Consider the following 12,249-nt stretch of genomic DNA (forward strand, 5'->3'; position numbering starts at 1 on the left):
CATTTAATATTAGCTGGCTATTTTGCCCATTAGTTGATGTAAATTCTTCATTATATTGATGCTCTTTTTGGTATTTTTTTAGAAAGGCTGATACTCTTTGTTCCTTTCTATGTGTAGTGGTTCTTTCAGAAGCTCTTGTAAAGCAGGCCTGGTGGTGATGAAATCTCTGAGTGCTTGCTTATTCACAAAAAACTTTGTTTTTCCTTCACTTGTGAAACTTAGTTTGGCTGGATGTGAAATTCTGGGTTGAAAGTTCTTTTCTTTAAGGATGTTGAATATTGGTCCCCACTCTCTTCTGGTTTGTAGGGTTTCTGCTGAGAGATCTGCTGTAAGTCTGATAGGCTTCCCTTTGTGGGTAACCTGACCTTTCTCTCTGGCTGCCCTTAGTATTTTCTCCTTCATTTCAACCCTGGTGAATCTGACGATTATGTGCCTTGGAGTTGTTCTTTTTGAGGAATATCTCTGTGGTGTTCTCTGTATTACCTGGAGTTGAATATTATCCTGCCTTACTAGGTTGGGAAAATTTTCCTGAATAACGTCCTGAAGCGTATTTTCCAGCTTGGATTCATTCTCTTCGTAACATTCAGGTATGTAGATTAGGTCTTTTCACATAGTCCCAAATTTCTTGGAGACTTTGCTCGTTCCTTTTTATCCTTTTTTCTCTAATCTTGTCTTCTTGTTTTATTTCACTGAGTTGGTCTTCGACCTCTGATATCCTTTCTTCTGCTTGATCAATTCGGCTGTTAAAACTTGTGCATACTTCACGTAGTTCTCGTATTGTGTTTTTCAGCTCCATCAATTCACTTATTTTCCTCTCTAAATTCTGTATTCTTGTTGACATTTCGTCAAACCTTTTTTCAAAGTTCTTAGTTTCTTTAGATTGTGTTAGAACAAGTTCTTTTAAGTCACAGAAGTTTCTTGTTATCCACATTTTGAAGCCTGCTTCTGTAATTGGAACACACTCGTTCTCGATCAAGCCTTGTTCCGTTGCTGATGAGGAACTGTGATCCCCCGCTGAGGGAGAGGCGTTCCGATCTTGGGTATTCTCAGCCTTTTTTGGCTGTTTTCTTCCCTTCGTTATAAATTTATCCATCTGTGATCTTTGTATTTACCGTCTTTGTAATTGGTTTTCTGAGTGGACGTCCGACTTATTGATTCTCAGCTCCGAAATCTGAGCAACCCACTGCACTGACTAAATCAGCAGCGTTAAGATTGATGGTGCTTTTCTGACTCTGCACCAAGAACCGACACTCCAAGGTGCCGGCAAAACCTCCTCGCCGGTCACAAGAGTCGCGCTGGCAACCCGTGGGGCTCCTCCGCTGGGAATCTCCTGGTGCGTGAGCAACAAGAATTCATGTAAAGGTGTGGCGTCCTCTCGTTCTTTGTGCTTTCACTGGGAGTTACAATCCCGAGCTGCTAGTGGTCAGCCATCTTGGATCTCTCCTAAATTTTATAATTTTTCAAACAGCAAGTGCTAGTATAAGTTGTAGAAAGACAGTATCTTAGTTTTTGTGCTTATAAAATGTACTTGAAATTTTGCCAGACATGTAGAAACAATATACATAAATAAAATAATAGATATCTGCAATCTCAACTATAAAAATATGGTTTCATATTTAAGTTGGAATTGCTTACAGAGTAAATGATATCAAAAACTAGCTAACTTTGATTTCTGCTAAATGTTTGACATAATATAAATAGTTGAAATGTATTTTTGTAACACTAAAATGCACAGCAGAAAGACAAAGTGGGTAAGCTTTCACTCTGTTTGATTTTCTTCTCTGAGAAGTACATTCATTGAATTTGCAATTTATTTGTAACTATTATTGGTGAAATGTGTTCAGTGTTGAATTTCTTTAAGACAACAAAATAGGTTTTGTGATAAGCAAGCTGACTTTATTAAACCTATTCCAGTATGAAAGAACAGTTCCTATACAAGGCCTTGGTGTATGCCCTATAGAGAAAAGTCACAAGAAGATATTTATGATTCTAGTGCTTGGCCTGGGTTACTTTAAAGCAGCCTTTGCACTGTGGAAAAATGGTGTAGCTCGTGCACAGTTCATATCATAATAGCTTAGGATTAGTGTGCACAGCAAGGTTAGGCTCTTGGAGCAAGTGTTGAAGGGAAAGTTCTAGTCTTGCTAGCTATTTTTGTTAAGTTCACAGTTGTCTTATCCTCCAGGAGCAAATATTTCCTGGATCCAATTCTTATTTTGTTTGTTTTCACCATAAGCTAACATAGCATAAGAATCAAGAAGCATGTCCTGTACCAGTTCCAAGACATCTATATAACACACACACACACACACACACACACACACATACACAAACAAAACAGAAGAAAAACCTTATTGCTTGAGTCTAATTACTCAGAAAATGAACATTTTATAACAAACTGGCAATAGGAAGCTGGGTAGTACTTATAATAAAATTATGATCAAATCATAGTCAGGTATTGAGTTATTACCTAGGAGGATCTGCTATGCACTGATATTAGTGTCCCACCAAAATTCACACATTGTGGTCTTAACCCCCCAAAGTAATGTTACTAGGAGGTAAGGACTTTACAGGTATTCAGGTTTAGATGAATTTATTAGTGTTATCAGAGGAGATGAAATGCAAACACAGGCTATGGTATTTGTAAACAAGAAGTCGTTGCAAGTAATAATTTAAAAATAAACAACAATAGGTTACAGTGGTTATAAAAAATTTAGTTTGTCAAAATGAGTAGGTGTAAGCCAAAGTTACATTTTACACAATATTTTTTTCATAAAAAGGAAAATAGTGTTTGAATACAGAGTACCTTGGTCATTTTACAGAAATACAAGACACATTTATTTTATTTTATTTTATTCTTATTTATTTTGTTTTCCATGTCATATATTGAAATACATAATTCATAATATGTTTTTATGTGTTTCTCTATGGACATTGAACATTGTATTTTTCTTTAAAATTTATTACTTTAAAATATTTTAGCTCTAGTAAGTAACATTACACTTCTTATGCAGATTTAAATCTATGCTGGGGCAGGTGTGGTGGCTCACACCTATAATCCCAGTAATCTGGGAGACAGAGGTGGGTGGGTCACCTGAGGTCAGGAGTTCAAGACCAGCCTGGACAGCATGGTGAAACCCTGTCTTCACTAAAAATACAAAAATTAGCTGGACATGGAAGTGCATACCTGTAATCCCAGATACTCAGGAGACTGAGGCAGGAGAATTGCTTGAACTCCGGAGGCAGAGGCTGCAGTGAGCTGAGATTGCACCACTGCATTGCACCCTGGGCAAGGGAGTGAGACTTCATCTAAAAAAAAAAAATGTATACTGTGTATCTTATGTGTTTCTATATTCTTTATCATACTACTAATAGTTTTATATATTGAGCAGGCTTAAAAATTTTAAGTTACATTGTTTAGTTACATGCTGCCATTTTTATTCACTCAATGAACATTTGTGTACAGATGTGGTACAGTTTAGGTCAGTGAGTAAATGCTAAATTTTTTACTCATTAATTTTTAAATCTATGGGACACATTTTATTGTCACTCAGAGTGAAACAGGATCCATTGAAAAAGAAAAGGATAGACTAAAACTGTCAAGGAGAAAAAAATCTAAAGAGTGAGAGAGAAAGAGGAAAATAAAAGATACTTTGGATGTGTGCAAAAATAAATGTTCACAAAATAATTTGCAGAGACAATAACCTATTATAGCAAAAAATAGACATAATATGCTTTAAAACTACTGGTCTCACTCTATTGGTCCCTCAGTTGCTAAATTTAGCTATAAAATTTTCACCATTGGAAACTACTAATTTGCCTAAAACACAACTTTTAAATTCCTTGTACAATTAAAGAGATGTTATGAGGAGAATTTTCTTCATCTTTATCGAGTTATTTTGAATTTAAAAGAGTTTCAAACTATACTTGAAACATTTTAAATTAAATAGATGAATACTTATGATAAGCTTGTAATGGCTTAATTTGTTGAAGTCTATTTTTAAATGTCCTTTACCTGACATGTTTATGGCCAACACGGAACTATCCTTGATTTTCAAACAGCTTTCATAAAAGGAAAGTGAATGAAACAAGTGATCATGATAAATACATTTTTACTCTATGTGGGAAAATAATAAATAATATTGAATCAAAAATAATATCTATTCTGTTTCTGTTGAAAGCCATTGATTTTACCTATTTTTATTTGTTACTGTAATCACTTCTTACTACATGCTGCATCCCTCGAAGGATAATATCATAGACATTAAACTTCTAAGTACTGACATAATGTTCATCCCTAAAAACATTATTAACAGTGATTGTGTATTATTCACAGATATTGGCTGACCTAGAAAACCATGCACTATTTAAGAATGATCTGGAATGTCAAAAGCTGATTCTGGAAGCAATGAAATACCATCTATTGCCAGAAAGAAGAACTTTAATGCAAAGTCCGAGAACTAAACCCAGAAAATCTACAGTTGGAACTTTGTATGCTGTAGGAGGAATGGATAACAACAAAGGTATTTAATTCAGGATCCTTATAACTATACACCCTCTGTTATACCATTATGCAACTTTAATATTGTAATTGTTAATTGCATATGATTTATATAAATCTAGCTTTAATTATTATGATTTAAGATTAAGGGAGAAATTAAATGTCATCTTTTATTTTTGGTTTGTAGTTGCTTTCTGCTTCTTACTCATCTTTATGTTCCTTATTCATTTCTTGTACATTATATACAAGATTTCATATAAAATAAAAGGAGGATTTGAATCACTTAACACAGGCCAAGTAACGTGTTGGATATATTGAAATGGTATTTCAATTCTAAGAAATGTGATATCCAGGCAAATGCTTGTTGGGATCTCAATTATAAAGAGAATCTCTATCTTTGAGAAGTTGAGAATCTCACATAGAAGGCTGGTAAATAAATAGACAATTACAAAAAAAGTAAACAAATGATGAAAGTTATAATGTATAAGTTTAATTGTGTTTATCATTTTAGTCCTTCAAAAGAAAGTGAATCGTGTTTAAAAACTGAGCATATGCATTTCAAGATTTTATTCTTATGTTTTCAGAGTTATCAGAAAAATCTCCAAAAATTTGTCCTCTTCAGATTTTCTTATGTCTGTCTTAATTTTCGTGAACAAATACACAAGGCAACTAATACGCAGAACTGTAATTTTTATATGTTTGTTTCTAATAAATGTTATATTTAAACATAATATATTTCAAGTACATAAAAAACTGCAATTGACAACAATAGAGTATGACCAAATATTCAACATCTTTTTAAAAAAATTGTTATTAAGATAAATCAGAACAAAAAAAATTTAAAGCATTGTGAACTGAGATTTCAAAATTATAGCTAAAAGGAAAAAACTTATATAATCAATAGAGAATGACACATTTTCATTTTTTATCTGTCAAAAAGATATCCTATGGCTGTTAAATGGTTTTCATAGTTTATTTTTGGAGAAGTGCAACTCCTCTAACTGGGAAGTTGAAATCTAGTAATTATCACATTAAATGAGCACAAGAGTGTTAACATATGAAAATGAAGAAGCCTAAAGAAAAGAGATTCCTTTGTAAGTAAATAGCAAATCAAGAAAATAAAAAGGCAAAATGTTTGCCATCACATGGATAGATATAGGCACTTGTAAAAAAGAATAATGGTCCTGGGAGAAGGTACTAAATCGTAGAATACAGTACTATCGAAGTAACAAAGCCCTCGAAACTTCTTTGAAGTACAATATAATATTTTCCATCTGGGTTAGTTTCTTTCCCAAAAGAATCTGGATGATGATTTTGATGTTTACTCCCAAAACCATATGTATAGATATATAATTGTGTATATAAAAATATATGTATAGATATATAGTTGTATATACATGTATAGATATATTGATGTATAGCTATATAGTTATATGCAAGACAAATAATATGGAAAATGTAATTTTAATATTTTTGTTTCTAATAAATGATATAATTAACCATAATATATTTCAAGTATATATAAAAACACATTCATATATAGTTATATATATAACTATATATCTATGCATATAACTACATATATTTCTATAGAAATATACCTATTTATTATGGTATTCAACTTCCTCTCTAAGACATTATGTAGCTAGGTACCTAAGTATAGGTATATTTAGATTACTAACGTTCTTGAAATTGTTACTTTTGTTGCTTGTAGTCATTACTTATATCGTATGTGTGAATTTATATGTTATTAAATTTTTGAAAGACATTTCAAATTGCTAATTAATATTCACATGGAAATGTCACTGTTTGCTTGACCCTAAACCTATTATTAAACACTTTACTGGGATTCAATTCTTTTTTATATAAATAATGCCACCATTAGCATCCACATACAAATTTATCCTAACCTCAGAATATTTCCTTAAATAAATGCCTACATACAAAATTAGTAGGTGGGAAAGGAAAGCTTTTGGGACATACAAGCTTATTTCTTTTTAGAAAACATATAAGAATTTATGATATTCCCAAGTTATACAGAGTGCCAGTTTTACTGTCTCTTCAAAAAATTTTTGTCTTAAAAAACATTTTTATATGAATACGTTTTAACATGACAAAATATAGAGTTGTATAATGAATCCCCAAGTGTTCATCATTACATCATTACATTTCTCCTCTTAGTAGGGAGATTGAACTTTTTTGTATTTTAATATTTTGTGCATTTAATCACATGTAATAATGCTGATATATTAATATCTTCTCTTCTAATTATTGAATTTTTTTCAGTTTCTTGAGCATAGTTTGGACAGTAGTAACAGCCTATGGTACAATCCTGTCATTTATTTTAGAGGAAATAATTTTAATACTTCAGCAGTCTGCTGTAAATATCTAGTAGGTGGCATAACACACCTGGTAATGTTTGAAAGAATGATGGCTATTGTATAAGAAAATATACAGATGCTCTGGATAACATTAAGTTTTCTAAAACAAAATTTACTTATTTTAGCCGGACATTTACAGTACAAGAAAATTGCCTTCTTCCAAACCATAATTGGATGATTTGAGGCTAAGATTTTGTGTTTGTGAGGACTGATTTACTCTTGTTTTGCTTTCAGTGTTTATACCAAGACCACTCATTCTTGGTAAGCCCTGAATGCCACTTCATTTTTAACTCAGAACTTGCTCTGCCTAGTTCTGAGATAAATCTATGCCTTACAACTATTTATAAACTAAGTTTAGCATCTTAGCTTCCATTTTCTGCCTGGATTTCTGCCTCTTGCTGTGTACATCTTTGAGATGAGCAAATGCCCAGAGAACACAAGCAGTGCTGCCTTGCCCTTCTCTTTTCTGAGGGATAGGAGTCTAAAGTCCTGACTACCTTGATTGCCCTTAACTGCAATTTGTGTCTTTTCAGCCCCATCAGACTGCCCAGCAGCCTCAGTTCACATGTATTGCAGGGTCTCTAAGCTTAGAGCTGCTTGTGAATCAATCATTTCTAAAGGCAAAAATGACAAAGAATGTCAGGCTCATTTTCATTCATGTCCCCTCTTTCTGGGACTTCAGCCTTTTAAGTGTTAGCTGTATTTTTAGTCTCTAATGTCTTAAAACAGGTAAATTTTGTACCATGAACTGAAGCTTTATAGGTACTCATGTGGGAACAGTTTGTCTGATATAAACTAATCCATCATGTTTAAAAGCAGACGCCCTTGTGTATTGTAATTTTCGGGTTATCTATTTCTGAAACTTCTTGAATTTTTTTTCAGATTTACATATTTATGAATTTTAATGTTCTTATCCTACGTGGCTTATTTTTTTATTCTGTCCATTATTTCTTAATAATTACACATTTTACTTTATATCTTGGGGCTTAAAAGTTGGCATCTAACTGCTGTTTTTGACAACTCTTACTCATGTTAGTTTGATTCCTTCTGTGTTAGGTAATACTATTTTAAAGTCATAATTAATTTTCTTTACTCTCTGGCACTTCTTAGGGGCCTAAATTTTGCAGACCTTTCCTCCAATGAGCCTGAACCTGCTTCAACCCAGAACCAAGGGCTCCACTAACTTAGAGCCATGTCAGCCCCATTTAACCATCCAGGCTTAATGTAGCATCTTGGGTTCCTTTTTCTTCCACCTTGTGTTTGGCCCAAGGCACATGCTCCAGATCTTATGGTTGTAAACCTCTGTCCACAAATGCTGTATTCCTTTAGCTTTTTCTCAGGTTTCATCTCATTGTTCCTTTAACATTTTGTGCCAAAAATTTTTCTTATTTACGTGTAAGACTAGCAATGCGAATAAATTTTTGTAATGTGCACAGGTGGACTTGCATTAGAATTAGAGGGCATTTCAGTCCGAGTCTTCTATTATCCAACAAGCAGAAGAGTCCTGTTTCTTTTATTCTAAAGTTTACTCCATAGATTTTCTCATTTGTTTTATGTCCTATAATTTTGGGGAAGTAGATATTTTGTCTATAACTAAACCATTAAAAATCTGAAATTTTTGAAACATTTTACATATTTGTAAAGTAGGCTGATTGATATTTTCATTGTTAATTAATTTTGGAGTATTCACAAATTTAATAGCACTATTTTCAGTTATAACGTCTATATCTCTAAAATGCAAATAATCCCACCTCAAATTTTAAATCATATCATGTATTAAATTAGAACGGCTCTAATTACAATGTAAATGACTATTTATTAACAATTCGATCAAATCTCACACTTCTAATAATGAGTGCAATTCAAAATATGGAGCCAAAACAGGAATTGATAGATGTATTAGATCTGAGGGATCATTAGCAAATATTCAAAACTACATGTACAAATTACTGAATATTCATTTGTTCTCCTGTTATATATTAATTCTCTTTTTTCAAATGATAGACAACTTGGCAACTAAAGCTCTATGTTTCTAATTTTAGAAACATTATTAATTGTGATAACACTTGTGATCAATTGTAGATTTTCAGTAAACATCTACTAAACTTAAATTGCAATTAACTGCTCTAAATTGATATCCAAAATGGACAAGTCTCACATGTATTTATTAATTATGAATTCACTTTGAAGTATAACATACTATTTATCAATATATACTTTGTGTTAATATAAAATTCACCTTTGTAATATTTTGAAGATGTGAAAAGCAAAATATAATTAGAATATTGCTGTTACCTACACAACACTTCCCATAGGATCCTTCAAGCAGAAAATAATTTTATGGATCTAGAATATTTTTTCTCAGTGACTAATTATTTGTAAATGATAAATATTATATCAATGACACACATACAAATATATATAACTAATTGTAATTTTATTTTTTCTTCCTCTCAATAAATTTATGTATGTATTTATTTCAGTAGGTTTGTTAGAAACAGGTGGTATTTTTTTCTACATAGATAAGTTATTTAGTGATGATTTCTGAGATTTTGATGCACCCATCACCTAAGCAGTGTACATTGTACTCAGTGTGTAGTCTTTTATCTCTCAACCCCCACTCTTTCATTCCTCCCTTCAAGTCCCCAGAGTTCACTGTATTGTTCTTAGGACTTTGTGTCCTCATAGCTTAGCTTCCACTTATGAGAACATATGATATTCCTGTGTTACTTCACAGGGAATAATGGTCTTCAACTCCATCCAGGTTGTTGCAAATGCAATTATTTGGTTCATTTGTGTGGCTTACTAATATTCCATGACATATGTGTGTATATATATATGTATATATATATATATATATATATATATACACATATATATACACACACACACACACACACACAGGCACACACACACACACACACACACACACACAAACACCATGATTTATTTATCCACTCATTGATTGATGGGCATTTGGACTGGTTCCATATTTTTGCAATTGCAAATTGTATTGCTATAAAAATGTATATGCAAAGGTCTTTTTCATATAATGACTTATTTCTGTCTAGGTTGATGATATCCAGTATTGGGACTGCTGGATCCAATGGTAGATCTACTTTCAGTTCTTTAAAGAATCTCCATACTGTTTTCCATAGTGGTTGTACTGGTTACATTTTCACCAGCAGTGTAAAAGTGTTCCCTTTTCACCACATCCATGTCAACATCTATTTTTATTTTTTATTTCTTTTGATAATGACCATTCTTGGAGGAGGAAACTGGTATCACATTGTGATTTTGGTTTGCATTTCCCTGATCATTAGTGATGTTCAGCACTTTTTCATTTGTTTTGTTGGCCATTTATATATGTTTTTTTAATTGCATTTTATCTTTTGGGGTACATGTGAAAAACATGCAAGATTGTTGCATAGGTACACACATGGCAGTGTGATTTGCTGCCTTCCTCCCCTTCACCGATTTCTGACATTTCTCCCCATGCTCTCTCTCCCCACCTCCCCACCACCCCGTCCCTCCCCCATTCCCCCAACAGACCCCAGTGTGTAGTGCTCCTCTCCCTGTGTCCATGTGTTCTCATTGTTCAACAGCCACCTGTGAGTAAGAATATGTGGTGTTTGATTTTCTGCTCTTGTGTCAGTTTGATGAGAATGATGGTTTCCAAGTTCATCCACGTCCCTACAAAGGACACGAACTCGTCGTTTTTGATGGCTGCATAATATTCCATCGTGTATATGTACCCCATTTTCCCTGTCTAGTCTATCATCGATGGGCATTTGGGTTGGTTCCAGGTCTTTGCTATTGTAAACAGTGCTGCTATGAACATTCGTATGCATGTGTCCTTATAGTAGAATGATTTATAATCCTTTGGATATATACCCAGCAATGGGATTGCTGGGTCAAATGGAATTTCTATTTCTAGGTCCTTAAGGAATCGCCACACTGTCTTCCGCAATGGTTGAACTAATTTACTCTCCCACCAAGAGTGTAAAAGTGTTCCTATTTCTCCACATCCTCTGTTGTCTCCAGATTTTTTAATGATCACCATTCTAACTGGTGTGAGATGGTATCTCAATGTGGTTTTGATTTGCATTTCTCTAATGACCAGTGATGATGAGCATTTTTTCATGTTTGTTGGCCTCCTGTATGTCTTCTTTTGTAAAGTGTCTGTTCATATCCTTTGCCCACTTTTGAATGGGCTTGTTTCCTTCTTGTATATCTGTTTTAGTTCTTTGTAAATTCCGGATATCAGCCCCTTGTCAGATGGGTAGACTCCAAAAATTTTTTCCCATTCTGTTGGTTGCTGACTCACTCTAATGACTTGTTTCTTTTGCTGTGCAGAAGCTGTGGAGTTTGATTAGGTCCCATTTGTCTATTTTGGCTTTTGTTGCCAATGCCCTTGGTGTTTTGGTCATGAAGTCCTTGCCTACACCTATGTCCTGAATGGTTTTGCCTAGATTTTCTTCTAGGGTTTTTATGGTGTTAGGTCTTATGTTTAAGTCTTTAATCCATCTGGAGTTAATTTTAGTGTAAGGTGTCAGAAAGGAGTCCAGTTTCTGCTTTCTGCACATGGCTAGCCAGTTTTCCCAACACCCTTTTTTAAACAGGGAGTCCTTTCCCCATTGCTTGTTTTTGTCAGGTTTGTCAAAAATCGGATGGTTGTAGATATGTTGTGTTTTCTCTGAGGCCTCCGTTCTGTTCCATTGGTCTATATGTCTGTTTTGGTACCAGTACCATGCTGTTTTGATTACTGTAGGCTTGTAGTATAGTTTGAAGTCCGGTAGTGTGATGCTTCCTGCTGTGTTCCTTTTGCTTAGAATTGACTTGGCTATGCGAGCTCTCTTTTGGTTCTATATGAAGTTTAAGGTGTTTTTTTCCAGTTCTGTGAAGAAGGTCATTGGTAGCTTGATGGGAATAGCGTTGAATCTGTAAATTACTTTGGGCAGTATGGCCATTTTCACGATATTGATTCTTCCTAACCATGAACATGGAATGTTTCTCCATCTGTTTGTGTCCTCTCTTATTTCGTGTGGCTTGTCGTTGAGCAGTGGCTTGTAGTTCTCCTTGAAGAGGTCCTTTACGTTCTTTGTTAGTTGTATTCCTAGGTATTTTATTCTCTTTGTAGCAATACTGAATGGCAGTTCATTCTTGATTTCGCTCTCTTTAAGTCTGTTACTGGTGTATAAGAATGCTTGTGATTTTTGTACATTGATTTTGTATACTGAGACTTTGCTGAAGTTGCTTATCAATCATGTCATCTGCAAATAGAGACAATTTGATTTCCTCCTTTCCTTTTTGAATACCCTTTATTTCTTTTTCTTACCTGATTGCTCTGGTTAGAACTTCCAGTACTAT

General features: G+C 33.7%; 1 protein-coding gene across 1 annotated transcript in view; it reads left to right on the plus strand.

The window, feature by feature from the left end:
- Nucleotides 1–12,249, plus strand: part of KLHL1 (kelch like family member 1) — a 402,761-nt gene that overhangs the window by 258,263 nt on the left and 132,249 nt on the right. Inside the window, exon 6 of the mRNA XM_039473260.2 lies at nucleotides 4,334–4,520. Coding sequence (XP_039329194.1) covers nucleotides 4,334–4,520 — 187 coding nt within the window. The remainder of the gene's footprint in view (nucleotides 1–4,333; nucleotides 4,521–12,249) is intronic.

The sequence above is a fragment of the Saimiri boliviensis genome, chromosome 16 (genome assembly GCF_048565385.1).
Source record: "Saimiri boliviensis isolate mSaiBol1 chromosome 16, mSaiBol1.pri, whole genome shotgun sequence".
Classification (NCBI taxonomy): Eukaryota; Metazoa; Chordata; class Mammalia; order Primates; family Cebidae; genus Saimiri; species Saimiri boliviensis.